Here is a 15,870-nt window from a genome sequence, read left to right as displayed (position 1 = left end):
ACCGAACTTGCATAGGGTTTGCAGTGGGTCCCCATCCTAAAGAACAGCAAAGCATATCCCTGCCTGCCCCAAAACCACCTGCAGGCCACTTCTCTCATCTAGGGAAATGTCAGACTGCCCAGACTAGAAAAGCCACAAAACTGTGGCTGACTGGATCTTTGATACTCAAATTTCTCACAAACCACAATGCAAAGCACATGGAAGATTTTCAAGGAATGTATCTTGTTAATTGACACCTGCAAAAGGGCACATGGAGGGAAAAATGGAGGAACAGCACAAATTACAGTCTTATGCCTTATTCAAAACTCATTTAGCAGGTTCTTCAGAAAGCAGCACTTTGAAATTAGCAGTTGGGGTTTATCCACTAACCCAAGGCAAAGAATGCCAAGGAAAGGCTGTTTCTGCCTGCCTAGACTTTTAAAGATTCACAGGAAAAACATGCTAGTAACGTGATTCAAACTTAACATTTAGATTAGATGAGGATGGTGAGGCACTGCAACATGTTATCCAGAGGAGTTGCGGCTGCCCCATCCCTGGCAGTGTTCAAGGCCAGGCTGGACGGGGCTTGGAGCAACCTGGTCTAGTGGAAGATGTCCCTGCCTGTGGCAGGGGGGTGGAACTGGATGAGCTTTATGGTTCCTTCCAAACCAAACCATTCTGTTTGGGATTTTAAGTAAAATATTTAAATAAAATATATTCAAGTTCTAAGAAGAACCAGTTTTCTAAAGACAGCTGAGATTATGGAATGAACTGCAGGAAAGGTCATTCATTAACACCACATTCAAGTTCAGTGCTTGTGCTTTGAAGTAAAGATGGTGCCTCCACCTGTGAGAGACACGTTGCTTAAAGCAGAGATGAGATAGGTGCCTAAGTGGGAGCTGGCAAATGAGGAGGTTGGGTTGCTTTCTTGAGTTTCAGGCATAAATTTCTAGCTCTCATTTCCTACAGTTAAAGACTGACCAAACTCTCTTCAAGCCTTTTTTCTTTATAAGCGAATCTGAAACTTTACTCCCCATAATGGGGAAAGCTGACTGTCTGCAAAGTACTTGTATCAGCATGCAGAAATCACTATAGGTATGTGCTATACATTCTTGCCTTCACAGAAGACTTTTATATGAAAACACCTAACAAACTAGCTTAGCAGTACCTCAAAAGCAATTTTCAGATGCAACCTAAATATGCTTAGTTAAGAAATAAGACTTTTCTCATTCAGATCAAGAAAAACTTCATCAGATGCAATACAGAGAGTGTAACTTTCTGAGACCTAGTTCTACCAAAAAAAAAAAAAAAAAAAAAATTACTGGGAGAAAAAAACCAAGAATAATATAATTTTTTGCCTGTTAAAAAAAGACAAGTGATTGGCGAGAGAGGTAGAGAGACCTGGCAATCTGCCTTTCCCCAAAGTTGCTGCTGATTAATAAGAGTATGAACACAGAACAATTGGTCATGGATGGTGAAGTACAGACCTGGTGCACGTAGACCAAGTCTATTCTTACTATTTTCATTATCCACAAAAAGAAAACGAAGAAATAAATACATAGAAAATATTATACAGGCAGCAGTGGGATTTTATAACTGGACTGAGGTCATTCTGTCCTGATAAGTTCTCACCGCTACTTTTGCTTTAATTAGGTGCATGTTTTTGAAGATGCTAAGATCTGAAGCCTGTCATCAAGTACTTACATAGTCATCCTCATGCAGACCTTGCTTCTGAACAGAACTTTTCACCTCCAGGGAAAACTTCTCAAACTCGGGCTTCACGGTCCTCAGCAAAGTGACGGTTTGGAGGTACGAGTATGCTTTCTTGGCTTCAAGGTCATGTTTGTCTCCTCTTCTCCAAGAGCCATTTCCTAAGAGGAAAACAATAATATTTCCAACTCCAAATTAGGTACCATTACAGGGTTGCCTTCGTTTTCCACCCAGAACTCCCCTCTACTGCACCTTGGGGAAATGGCAGAGTACAAGGGAGACCTGAACCTGCTCCAAGATGCGCAGGAAACTGGGTAGGGAAGAACAGCTGGTGGGAAGTAAACGTGCAAACAGATGGACAACTTTACTCCCATGCTGTGCTTGCTTATTTTTAAAGGGTGGGATGAAGCCTAAGTGTGAGAAGACACCTCTGAGCAAAAAACATGTGCCAGATCTCGAACACAGAAATATTTAAGTGAGGAAGGATTCAACCACAAAATTTGTTACACATCACTCCATCAGTGACACTCTTGGACAGTCAGAAAGGCATCACTAAAGTTAATAGTATGATCATCACCTTCTTTCTTTTTTGACACTAAACATAATTGGAGAATTGCTCCGCTTTCTCCAAGAGCACAGGAGAACAAACAAAAGACCTGCCACTTTTCTGGAGGACAAGTCTTTCCTCCTGCTGCTTTTGGCTCTGGGGCAGCTCCTGTCACTCCCGGCACACGGTGGGAGGCACGGGACCACCTGAGCCCTTTTATCTCTCATTTCTACCCCACAAAAGCCTTATTTACCATAGCTCAGCATCAGCTGAGCTATTCTTTCCCAATACAAAGTTCAACTGGTCAAAATTACTTATGCCAGGACTCTATTTATCAGATCGATGGAAACACTGGAGAGCAACTAACATCCCACTGTCTGGTTTTGCCCTCAGACATAGCACTATTCCATTCAGTGCCTGAACCCTGCCCTTGTTACTGCTTTCGAAAATGAAGAAATGCACATCTGGCAATGGTAAGCTAGCACATCCTGCTAGCTTCTCCTCAAAAGGGTACAAGCCCTGACACAGCTTTAAAGCTGAAATCCTCTGCCCCAGCTGGGTACCTGCGTTTCAGAGGTGCAGTATTCAAGAAGCACAGCAGAGACTACAGCACAGGGGGCTTTGCTATTGCTTTGCATTTACAAATGGACGTTAAAATGAGAGAGATTATAGATTGGGGGGGGGGTGTCTATAATCCCCCCATCTAATAGTTTGTTAGTGCTGTTTCTAGTAAGTTTCTATCCTCGACACTATGCATATTTGTTTATAAAAATCCTAACACTGGGAGCAGTGATACATACACTTGCATAACAGCGTTCCTAGAATAATTTACGTATTTAAATTCCTTCATGGGCTATTTTGCGGGAGGTCGTCTTGCCACAGTACTTATGTGCAATTATTGCAGCCTTGGCATCTAGTGTGTCTGCTCTTCTGAAAAATTAAAAATATTCAGAACGGAGGGCAGCAGCAAACTGCAACACAGTCATCTGAACTTCACAGCACAGCGCCAATCTTCCAATCACACCCTGTCTTAGATTTTGTACCTTTTCTAAGGTACATAATCTAGTATTGCCAGGCACTGGGAACAAGGAATTTTGGGGGAATTGCTCCACATTTCTGTTTTATGCTTGCTTTCCACATGTGATGACCATCTGCACAAAAGTTAACTTCTGATGCACAGTTGTTTCACTCTTCATAGAAAACACAACCACAAAGAAACAGAAAAATGCTTTAAAGGAATTATTAGAAATGTCAGGAAATGTCATATTCTAACTACACCAGACCAGAACACAGAGAGTTTTCATTAGTCCCTTGGAAAAGTGACAAGGCTGGCCTACCTGGGATGCAGAGGAGGATGGTGCTGAGGGTCCCACACAACGGTGGGGCAAATAGGTATTACTCCATTGCCGTGCGCATGGAGGTCTCACACCAGGATGGCACAGTGTTGCCCTGTTGGGGCAAAGTGCCATCTACTGGGGGCTGCATCACTGGGGACACCCACTCCACATCAGCTGTGACACCAGGGTCCCTCCTGGGGCAGGGTGCTGAGCCTGGGGACCGCACACTGACTCACACAACTGCCGCTACCTCCTAGCAAATACCATCCTGGAAAGCAAAATCATTACAAAACACAGCATCCCCACCTCCTGCAAACACTGTTCTTATGTGACCAAAGTTAAAGGAGAACTTTGAAGTGTCCCAGCCAGCTTCAGTACTTCCCAGGTAGCCACTCTGAGCTCATTTCAGCCAAGAAAGGAAACCATCAGTTGTAGGGGGTGATTCATCTGAGCCACTATGGACAACTAAAGATGAGGTGAATCACTGTCCAGGGGTGCCTACTTCTCTCCAAAGGGGCCCACCTCACACACAGACTTGTACCTATGGCCCGATGAATCACTTCTGATGCATTTCTACCCTTTGAGATGAAACGCAGCAGTAGCGCAGTGGTAATGAGCCACCACTGTCAGCCAGAGAGGTTACTTGATCAGTGGTTTCTAGTAAAGTTAAGCCTCCAAAGCTCCCAGGCTATACAGAAGGGCCAAAACTTCAGCGTTTTGTGACTGCTGACAAGGGTAGACCTTCAGCTTTTTGCTCTGGTTCTGATTAAGGTTGCAATGACAAATGGTTTTGCTTATGCCACAAAGGATAAAGTCACTCCAAATTCAACTCAACAAAAAGAAAACCTTGATTCGAACCATTGGTTTTGATCTCATTCTGCAACTTTATCTTTTTCTTATTTAAGTGATTTCCTTATTACCTGGCAAAACTTGGCACCTCTTTAGCTAAGCTATACAATACATGGAGCAGGATCTGTACTTCTGTACTTATCTGTATCTCTGAATTTAAACAGCTACATACTGAGCTCTTCAACAAACATCACTGTTTACTGTAAAATGATCTCAGACATGGTAGATGAGTAACAAAAAGTTTATGCAAAAGAATTTAGCTCACAATTATCTGATTCATTAAACAAAACACATCATCCTCTTGTGAATTCAGCTGTTCCCATTGGCCAGCTTTTTGAGGCTAGAAAGAAAGAAAAAAACCCAAGTTTTCCTCCTTTCTCAACTGCCACTTGATTTTCAATTTGAAATAAATTTGTTATTATAGTGGATTAGTTAAGGCAGCCTGTGGGGCGGGGGGGATTATCTCCTCTGCACCTGCAAAAGAGGGTTCCTTTCAAAAGCCATGTTGACACTTGAACAAAACCTAGTTCCGAGGCATGAACTCGCCTCAGCTTCAGCCATTTGATGCTGTTTAAAACTCAGCAAAAAACACCACTCCACTATTACTTTAACTGAGACAGCAGTAAACAGCTGAGAGCAGGTTTAGTCCCTGCCACACAATCCCATGATATCAAATGTAACTGAATGTAGGGACATTTCAAAATACAAATGTATTTAATTTACATTTTAAAGTCATGTTTTAAATTGACAAATCTGATCCTTTTTCCTTAGGAGTGGAATCAGCCACCTTTACCCACTCTACCCTAGTAAATCTGGACTGTCCATGTCCCATCCAGTGCTTTCCTTTCAACATAACACTGCTGAATACTTTTGCAGACACAGTTTCTGATCAAAAGCTGAAACAAACTAGATGTGTGATCCCCCAGCACAGAGATGACTTCTGGAGACCCAGGACCTGCAGTTGCCCATGGCTCTGGCCATTGCTCGTGCCTCCTTCCAGATACCTTCACAAACCGCAGGTCATGGGGCAGCCAGGAATACCCTGCCCTGAGATGTGACAGTGACAAGCTGGGGATTGTGCAAGCTACCCAGAGCTGAGCACACACACTGCAGCATGGGGTACCCACACCTGGCTGCTATAACCAATGTCTCCATCTGGTGCTGCTTCCCCTACAATTAAACAAGTTGTATAGTGTATTTGGGACCTTGTGATCCACCAGTGGCATCTATAGCCTGAGGTCTGTTTTGCTTCTTGCAATACCAGAGCCCCAGTGGAAGATAACTGCAACAGCGGGGAGAGACAGTGGAGTATTTTGGGACTCACTGCTGCATACTCTGAGGCTAACAAATCTAAAAATATTACCAGGCTTACAGAAGACTTTGCAACATACTTGGGCAGGAAAAACATTACCATATGATGAGCTGTTGAAGAGTTCAATATTGAAGAAAGCATAGTCCCCATTGGTCATTCCTTGCCGATGAGCAGCCAGCATAATGTTCCTGATTGTGTCACCGCTGGCACACATGATTACAACTGGTGGAAGAAAATGAGGAACACAGATAAGAGGCAGTTCAAGAACCTCAGGGAACAGGCTGTTAAAGCATCAACGCTGCCAGAGACAGTGACCCCAGATGTCCTCCCAGTATTGCAACAAACATGACAACACAGATAGCAAACAAAGCTGATTTCCCAAGTGGCTGATAGAAGACAGGTACCAAACACAGACGCTTCCTCCTCCATTGTCTCCTCTGAAAATTAAATAGAGCCTGTGTGTGACCCAAGTTCTTTTTACTCCTCCAACATGTGATATGTTCTGGCTTCAAAGTTCTTCAACTGCACATATTTGTGGAGTCAACTGCAACCATAAGCCTCAGTCGTTACTTCTAAGTGTCATATACTTAGAAGTACTTAGTGAAGTACACAAAACAGTCTGAAAATGAAGAATTAAGCTGATACAATGACATTACCATTTTAATTTCCATTCCATTGAACAGTTTGGTATAGAGTCATCTTGCCTACACTTCAGCTACCCAAAATTTAGGTATCTGGTCTAGGATTTGTTGCCTCTCTACAGTTGACAAAGAGCAGCATCTGTGCAGCTGTTTAAGTAAAATCTCTCCAGAATGTGATTTTCCCTCCAGAAGCTATACAATAAGCCTAGGCAAAGACCTTTGATGGGACACTTAATATTCAGAAATGGGAAATGCAAGTGCCACTTTCTGAGTGTGAAGATTAAAGGTGGTTACAAGATTGAATGCCACAGAGCCTCATTTATAATGGACCAAGAGCTAAGCAGGGGCTCTGCTGCTACAACAGGACCTGCAAGTCCACAGAAATGTTCCATGTGGGCACCACAATCCACTTTGCGACAACTGTGGTTGAGAAGCCTCTTCCCTAACCTGCTGGGCAGGAGGGGACTACTCCCCTTTCTATCCCTTCCCTCTGCAAAGGGAAAGCATGAACTCAGGTAAGGTCTTCAGCAGTGGGGAGACAGCTCACCTACTGAGCACGCTATACTATAAACTTCTTTATAGGTTCACAAGTCTATGGCTGTGAAACTACTGACATCAGAGGGAGCTGCAAAGTACTGTACCAGTGTATGCTTTGGGGCTATATCCTACAGCAAAGTCATAAGAGATCCTGTTGGGATGATAATTCAAAACCAACTGCATACACGTTTCCAAGAACACCGTCACGCATGGCAGGGCTCAAACGCTACAATAATGTACTCAAATATTTTGAACCCAACAATAAAACTGAATCAAAACCACATTCGGCTTTTCTGGGTAGAAGTGTTTGCTGTTGTAAGAAATGAAAAGGCCAAACAGGCCAAATCTTTTCACACACAATGAATCTTCTCCCATCGCTTTTCTGGTTGGATGCCATCAAAGGCACAAAGCTCCAGATGTGCCACCAGGGCGAGTCACGTTCGGTACATCCCCATGCTTCACGAGAGTCATACCATGCACAGCTCCATCCTACTGATTATAGCAGCGTACTATAATAATTTCCAGAGCAACAGAGCAAGACATATTTCATGACCATTGTGAAGTATATTAGCATGAAGGAAAAGAAGAACAAAAAGAATTTCTTACAATAAAATTTGGATCAAATCTTTTCCAGATGCACATCAGGAATGAATTTGTCTCACTGTTTCTAATTTCAGTATAGGTGAGAGATTTCCTTTTGAAACATTTCCTTGCTGTACTCCCAATTCTCCCTTGACTTTGCCTTTAAAATTCACATCTACCATGAAGCTGTAATCTGTAGGTGGAATCAATGAGATTCCCACAACACTAGTAACAGATCTTTAGCAAAAGGAATAAAGAAAAGAGTGTGTGTGTGGGGAAACCTACTTCAAAATATATTAAATCATATTTTGTAAGCCTCTAAAGGAATGTAAAGGAAGTAATATTAACTATTTGGATGTGGTTTTTAATGCAGCAGGAGAGAAAAGATTACACATTTCAAGATTCTGAAGCAAATAAGCTATGGGCATGTCTCTCGCAATCTTCCAAAAACGTAAATTATGTGTATTTAATCTGCATCTGTACCTTACTATTGTGTACATATAAACGTGTGTGTGCAAACACATACATAATGTTCTCCCTCCAGTATGATACACGTAGACCACAGTAATTCTAACAGTAATATTCTGAATTTATTGACTAGGATTATTGACTCATCCTGCAAATACTTGAGAGTTTAATTCCAGTTCCCTCTGCTACATACACCCCCTGCACTACGTGCTTATGCAGAACACATTTAAGCACAGCCCACATTTATGACCATTATGGTAAACCTGAGCCTACAGCAGTCTGCAGCATGGCTAAACAAGCCTGCAAGGCAGCTTGAACTAGTAATGAAATTCATTAAAGTGGTTAACTTTTATTATCGTATTTTACATCACGATTTTGTTGTGGCTCCAAGACTTGAGTCTTTTGGAGAGGCTCCAGGGACTGAGTAGGCAGCCTCTGGCAAACACTAGTGCATGGCTGAGCATGCTCCTGCCTCCTGGACCACCGAGAGCTTGGTGCAAAGCCCCAGCCAGCAGCAACCTAAACCCATGGGGCCAGCGTCTGCCACACGTCCCCATGGGCCAGCTTGTGGGGCAGCTTCTTTCTCAGCCCTGGGAGAGTTTCGTGTGTTTGCTTGAATGCTCACTGCCACTCAGGCATCTCAAGGAAGCCCAACCATTCAGATGGGACCACCACCAGCAGCAATCTCTGTAAACAGAGAAGGTGCAGGGTGAGAGCCAAGGACAGCGTCACAATAGCCCTCAAAAACTGGTGGGAAACCAACCAACCAAAAACATTCCTAGAAAGAGCTCTGGATAGTGTCTTGTTGCCCACGAGCCCCAATACCCTACTGGAAGACCTCCAAGGAGTCCATAGGAGAAATGAAGACTTCACCTGGTCAGCTAAGGCACATGCTGCACCCTTCAAATGATATATGACTTCTAAAATATTGTGACAACCTGAAAGATGCCACGAGCAGCAGGACCACTCCTCAGGCCCAGAGGAACACGCCAGCAGAATCCTGTGGTCAGTCTTTTAAGTCAAAAAGGCACAAGTGGAAGCTGAAGGGCCCCATAGGGCACAAGGAGGGGAAAGAAGTAAGACAGAGCACTGCTTTTGTTTAGTCATTTGCAAGTTACAAAATGATGCAAGACCAAATGTCTCAGCTCAGGAAAGCATTGAAGCCCAGGCTGAAAGCAAGCTTCTCTTTCCTGGCTGTGCAGATTGAAAAGCAGTCATCAGTCATGTTCCCACAATATAGCCACAGCTCCCTATGGCTAAGGGTGAATACCGTCTTTTCCTGCTGTAAGCATGCTGTTACGCTCTTAGCACCAGGAAAGCTGAGCACACACGCACACAAAAGTTATGCTGGTTAAAAAAGAAAAGCATCTTTCCCCACACAGCAGTTTTCTCTAGTACCTACACACATTCCCTTCTCTCCATTCAATAGATTTCTCTGAATGGCACTTACTAGGAAAGCTTTATTTTAAGCACCTGCTTCAGTGAACAGAGAACTAAAGAACCATAAGCTATTAGACCTCAGTTATCTCCCACACACTCCTGAGCACATTAAGGTTTTCACAGCAGCATTAACAACACCTGAAGTGCAAGGCTGCTCCGTCCACAGCCCATGGCACTCAACACCAGCTGTGACAGCCACACACAGCATCATCTTTGTCAGTCCCATTTGGATGCTATTTTAACATTCTATAACCAGGGATGAAGAAATTGTACAAAACACTTTGCACACACCTACACCTCCTCCAAAAAACAGCTAAGGACTTTCTTCAATGTGATCCTGCTGTCTGCTCCTGGTCTACACCTTTTCCTTTATTTTAATAACTTAGTGGGGAAGCCTTTGGCTGGTAAAAGCCTCTAACAGAAAATGCCTTTTCAATTGTCCACGTATCCACACACTGCTCAGCAAGACCTCACTTTAAAACCCATCTAACTACAATCTGCACATCCCAAAGCACTTTGAGCGTTTTACTACTTCAGGATGCAAAGCCAGTTCATCCAGCCCACGGGTGACTTTCCAAGATCTTTTACAAGCCATTTATCTCCCCAGTGTTTTGCTAACAGTTGGTGGCAATATTACTGCACACACTCACGGGTTTCGCATCCATGCATTGTCCGAAATGACCACCTCCCCTAAATGCATTTGTTATTTATGAGGTACTCAACAAGGCTTCCAACAGCAGGAGCAGGGAAAAGGATCCCCGCTGCAAGACACAGCGGGGTGAGAAGAAAACATCTTTGCTTAGTCTTTGAACTTACAGAGAGTGACTGCACTAATCTCAGAGAATAAGCGACAGATTTGCTGCTCTACAGATGTGGGCAATTTTGGATAACCCAGACCGCTGGCAGAAAGCTCATGTCTTACCATGCCACAGAACCCTCCCACTGCAGTCCCTGAGGGTGAGCTTCACCCTCCGCTGTGGGGGGCAAAGCTCTAACAGACTTCTGTGGGCACGGCTTTCGCTCAGGGCAGCTGGTCCCTGTCCTTCGGGGGATGCCTGGCCCAGGGATGCCAGTGCAGCACCACAGTGAGCCTCCCCACGTGCCTCCCCAATCTCACAGGATCTTTTCTCCCTGGTGCTCCCACCACCCCAACACGCGTCCCTGACCCCATCCACCACCGCAGAGCCGAGCCGGGCACCCACCACCACTCACCCCTCTCGCCGGTCTGCAGGGCGCGAACAACGTCGTCGATGTCGAGGTGCCGGCTGCTCTCGTCGAAGCTGTGCACGGCCATGTGGAAGGCCTCCTCTTGGAAGACCACATGGACGCCCTCCATGGCGAAGTAGCAGCTGCGCTCGGGGTTGCTGTCGCTGTAGAGCAGCGTGGCCCGGCTCCACTGGTGGTGGCGGAATAGGGCCAGCAGCATCTCGCCCATTTTGGCATAGGCCGGGGCGACGCGGGTGAGGTGCGAGTACTCGCCGCCCCGGGCGCCGAAGCCCGCAGCCAGCGCCCCCGCCGACAGCATGGGCACGTCCCAGTGCGCCGCCAGCCGCGCTACCGGCGCCGCCGCGTACTCGCAGACGGGCCCTAGTAGCAGGTCGGGGCGCCGGTGCTGCAGGGCCACCATGTCCACCAGGCTGAACAGGGCACGGTTCCCGCACGCCGAGTCCTCATAGGTGAGCTGGAACGCGTAGCCGGGCAGCAGCCCGGCGCCGCTCTCCCGCAGGCTCCGCACCGCGTACTCGATGGCGGGACGCACCCGCCCCAGCGAGAAGAGGTAGGTGTCGTCCTGCGGCAGCAGCACCAGCACCCGGATCAGCTTCTCCTCCTCCTCCTCCTCCGCGCCCGCGGAGCCGCTGCCCAGTGCCGTCCGCGCCGCCAGCACGCAGCAGAGGCTGCCCAGCAGCCAGGGCGGCATCGCGCCCGCCCCCCCCGAGACGCCCGTGCTCCAGCAAACTTTTCTTCCCCCCCTCCCTTTCCCGCCCGCCTCGAAATTGTTCGGTCGTGCTTTATTGCTCAGGTGTTTGGCGAGTTCACAACCTGTCCCCGCCTGAGGGTTACGGACGGAGCATCTCGGCTCTGCTTGTCTTGTTCTCTTACAGACTAGTATTATTACTACTACTACTACTACCACCACCACTACTAGTACTAGCCTCTTCCCCCGCCCGCCCCCCCACCGGATTCCCCCGCGGGGCTGCCGGGCTGCGCCCTCCCGCTTAAGTAGCGCGGTTCGGCGGCAGCTCTCCGCACGCCCCGCGCCGCGCGGCCGGGTTTGTGCGCAGGGAGGAGCCGCCGCCGCGCCCCTGCCCGCCCCCTCCGCGCCCCCCCGCATCTCTGCCGCCGGCCGGCACCGCGGGGCGGGGGGAGCGCTTATCGCCGCCGCAATGCCTGTGTCTGGATGTGCGTGTACCTCACCGCCAAGAGAGCCCCTGTGGACGGGGAGTAAAGGGTCCCATCGCACTTTCATGTGTTTAATGTTTTGGGGTTGCTACAGCCTGGTTAAGCGGCACTTCGCTGCATATGGAAATCGTTTGATTCCGCTCCGCATCCCCGGGGGCTCGGTGCGCGGCAGGGATGGGGGATTTGAGGAAGGGAGCTTGCAGCATCAGCAGTGGGGGATGCAGGCAGCGCCCTGAGGGGCACTGCAGCAGGGCACAAGCAGAGCTGCCCGGCTCCCATCTCGCGCAGAAAGGTGCTGGTGCTCCGAGTCGGTGGAACCCTGCGGGAAAGCCGGCACTGGATCCCTGACCTCAGCCTGTGTCCCTCTGGGATCTTCTGAGACCCCCATAGCAAGAAAGACCAGGTGCAGTTTCCACCGCTTCCTACCCACTGCATCTGAGACACAGTTGCATGCCCCAAGCAGCAGAGGTTTCCCCCAGTGAAGGAGACACGTTCTGAGATTATTTTATTGGGGAGAAATAAAAAGAAGAATAACTTTTTTTAAATTGTCTTGACAATGCTGCATAGTGAGATCATGTTAAATACATCTCATCTTACTGGCCATAAAGTGCTATGCTTAAGATTTTGTTAATGTCCATTTAAAGTGGACACTGCTGTTCTGGAATAAAGTCCATGCAAGATGTGCAAAATGTTTTGTGAAAGAGGCTTTGGAATACCTGATGCTTTTTGACAGCAGAATTACAAAGGATGTCTCTCTGTGGAGTTTTCTGTGCCCACAGCCTACATCCTCAAACCCAGAGCAGTGTTGCATGGTTTGATGTTTTATGGTTACACGGAGAGTGCCAGGTTTGCATTCGAAAGGTGAGTGAACTGCTCCTGGCTTTACAGAAGGGGGTTGTTTAGTTCAGCACAGAGGTCGTGGTAAGGGCAGTGTGTGTAAACTTACTTTTGTTGCTGCCTTCACTGTGCAGCCCATGAATGGGAAACCTGTGCTCCTGGGGCGACCATCTGCTCACCTTTAAGATGCCTTGGTTAAAAAGGAATCTAGAAGCGCTTGTGCAATTACAGCTGAGAAGTGGAATGAAAGCAGAAGATAACGCAGACCTACAGCAATAATCATCAAAAAAATCCTTTTTTTTTTTTCTTTCAGAAGCTCAGTATCTAACAGGGGCTCAGTAAAATAAAGAAACTCAGAAATTCAAAGGTGGGTAGCGACCCTGAGAAATGTGCCTCTCACATAGCTTTATTTGATTACTGAATCGAACTTCAGACTGTTCTTGAAGATTACATAAACATCCTCCCTGGTGAAGCTGGTTTTGTATGTTCCTGTACTGTAAGTTATGTCAGGCATTTTTTTGTTGTAAATGACTCCATATAACATAGTGGAGATTAAGCAGAATGTTACAATATACAACACACCACCCATCTTCACCACAAAGCTTGCAAAAACATTTTCTTAAGACACATTTTGAAATGCTGACCTTTGTAGTCACTGCTTTATGATGACCCTACAGATGTGTTTACAACACCGAAATCTGGATGGATGTCTCTTGATTCCTCCCTTCCCCCGCCAGAATATCTTTTTCATTTTATGTGAATGAGCTCCATACTCTCCTAGCTGTCTTTTTCTGAGCGTAAGCTGTGTAAACACAATGGAAGAGATAGTAAGCCCATAAATCACAGGGCTGCCATCCCTTCACACTGGCTGCTCCTTGTGAGGTGAAGTGCTGCTGTGAATGAATCAGAGTGGGAGAAGCAGGGCCAACATGAGGCGAAAGAGAAACAGAAGGCATCTCGCCAGTACTGTGTAGCAGTAGTAGCATCAAAGACCAGTTTTAATGCTTTCAGAAAGAGATTTGGCCCGCAGCATGTGGTCCTTTCTCACCTGAGCAATTGCATTCAGCCTTATGGGAGTCGCACTGTCTCTGAGGGCCCAAAGTGTCACGAACTTTTCAGTTGTTTCCCTTCACCTTATGCAGGTTTATAAGGAAGAATCCCAGACTGTGATTGATTGATTTCACTGAGCCAGAAAGTTATGCACAAGAATTTACTTGTAAATCCCAATTCAGAATGTCACTTAATCCACCTCACCATTAGTTCACTTACTTACAGTATTTTCCATAGCTATAAATTCAGCATTACTCCACGGGCATTTTTTTTTTCAGCTACATAAATGTTTTTTAATAGGAACAAATCCTGCAGTCGTGAATCAGTAGCAGGCAGAATGCCCACGGACTGCAGTGAGAGCAGAGCTTTCAGGCTGGCCCTTTAGGACTAAAGTCATTTCAGACACAGGCTATCTTCCCCCTAGAAATAACTCATACACAAAGCAAGAATCACTTGACTCGCTCGAGCTAGCATGAGCAACAGTCTGAACTGCCTGCTGCAGATGAAGAAAATTCAGGTTCGCTGAAAACACAGTCCCCCCTAGAGGCTGAAAAGATGAAATACTTTGACATCATCTGTACAGCAAATATATCCTGTATTCAGACTTTTAAATTCTTTCCTTGTTTTTCGAGAAAACCGTTCTCTTTTTATTTCAAGGAATCTGCACTCTTCTGGAACACACCTATGGGAATTTCTTTTACTGCAGCACAGTGGATATGGGTGTCTCTTTTTGTGCTTTGTAGTCTTTGTATACTTGCTTTACGTAAAAATGCAACACAGTTTTTAGGTGAAAATATTGCAGCATGAAAACTCAAGATAAGCCAGTCTAATACTAAAAAAGTAGATGGAAAAGGGACGTATTTACTTGTTTTTCTTTTACTTGACGCCCACTTCTGTGGAGATATCTATCTATGTGAGAACTACAAGGTGACAAAACTGCACACACAAAATATGAGCATACATCCATACATACAGTACTAACACTTCGCAGAACTTGCTACCCTGTTGTCTTAACACCTTCCACTTCACACCACAAAGTAAGGTAAAGGTGGGCAGGCGGATGTCATTTTTCTTTTACAAATGGGGAGAACAGAACTTGGGAGAGGAAACGGTGACGTCCCAGAGGTTTAACGTGATCTGAAGATCATCCCTCCACTACAGTGCTTATCTTCACTACCACTGCTAAAATCATGGCTTGATGGTCCTCGAAGTCACACGGTGCTACAGCTACCTATCATTTCCCACCAATAGGAAGGTGAAGGTGAGATGCAGTCCCACAAGAGCTGTGCTGTTCAATCATGCTAGGCTAAGAAACACTGAATCTGGCCCCTCCACCTCCTTCTCTTCCCTAAATAATAAAGATTAAACTTCTTGTCATGGCTGTTCAAGCATGAATAATACTTGTCCGCTGCCTGCCACCCCACACGAAATGGACAAAATGCAGCTTTATACACAGCAAATGTTATTTACATTAGTTGTTAGTTTTGTACAGCATGTGCATGGTTCCACTGAAGCCTATGGAAGGACATACTGATAACAAGTTGACAATAGAACCTTCAAGGTAACTTTTATTTCTAATAAGAAAGAAGGTTTTGTATTTATTTTCAATTTAAATGAAGATTCTCCATGCTTCCTCTGTTTTTCCAAGTACTTTCAGAGATGAGAGGAATATTGAGAGAGCAATTACTGCATTCTTTTTAAACATGTAACCTGATCAAGTACCCTTCACTCATTGCCTGTCTCAAAAATGCACCATCTTTTTCTGCCTAGGCTACATTGGAAAATATTAACTTTCTTTAGGCAGCCATTTTCCATATTTACAGATAACATCTGGGTATAGAACACACTCTTTATGCTAACTGTACTAAATTAGAAGGATAAATTATCTTGGTTTGGATCAAAGTGATGCTATGATTTTCACTGTTGTTTTCATTTCCATGTCATAGCACAACACCTGCAAAATTTGCCTCTGGGGTTTTACCAATGTAAATATCTTGGACTCTTTCCTGAGCTCAGTTCAGCCTTGGGTGGTCACCACTGAAGTGCACAGGACAATGGCCATCTTGTTCCTCATGTGCATTTGGCTCCATCAAAGAAGATAAGTAGGAAGTGCTGAAATACAAATGTCTACTGTACCTTACCAACATCGTGGCAGTTCTGTCCACATGACTTTAAAGGCTT

At 45.6% G+C, this 15,870-nt stretch overlaps 1 protein-coding gene across 1 annotated transcript in view; it reads right to left on the bottom strand.

The window, feature by feature from the left end:
- The window catches only part of NPR3 (natriuretic peptide receptor 3), a 45,754-nt gene extending 34,434 nt beyond the window's left edge, over positions 1 to 11,320 (bottom strand). The window contains exons 1-3 of the mRNA XM_030470884.1: positions 10,615 to 11,320; positions 5,834 to 5,956; positions 1,684 to 1,850 (exon numbers count right to left, since the gene is read on the bottom strand). Of these exons, the coding sequence (XP_030326744.1) occupies positions 1,684 to 1,850; positions 5,834 to 5,956; positions 10,615 to 11,320 (996 nt within the window). The remainder of the gene's footprint in view (positions 1 to 1,683; positions 1,851 to 5,833; positions 5,957 to 10,614) is intronic.
- Positions 11,321 to 15,870: the final 4,550 nt, after the last annotated feature.

The sequence above is a fragment of the Strigops habroptila genome, chromosome Z (assembly GCF_004027225.2).
Source record: "Strigops habroptila isolate Jane chromosome Z, bStrHab1.2.pri, whole genome shotgun sequence".
Lineage (NCBI taxonomy): Eukaryota > Metazoa > Chordata > Aves > Psittaciformes > Psittacidae > Strigops > Strigops habroptila.
The sequence above is the reverse complement of the archived record's forward strand: the minus strand, read 5'-3'. Positions and strand labels throughout refer to the sequence as shown.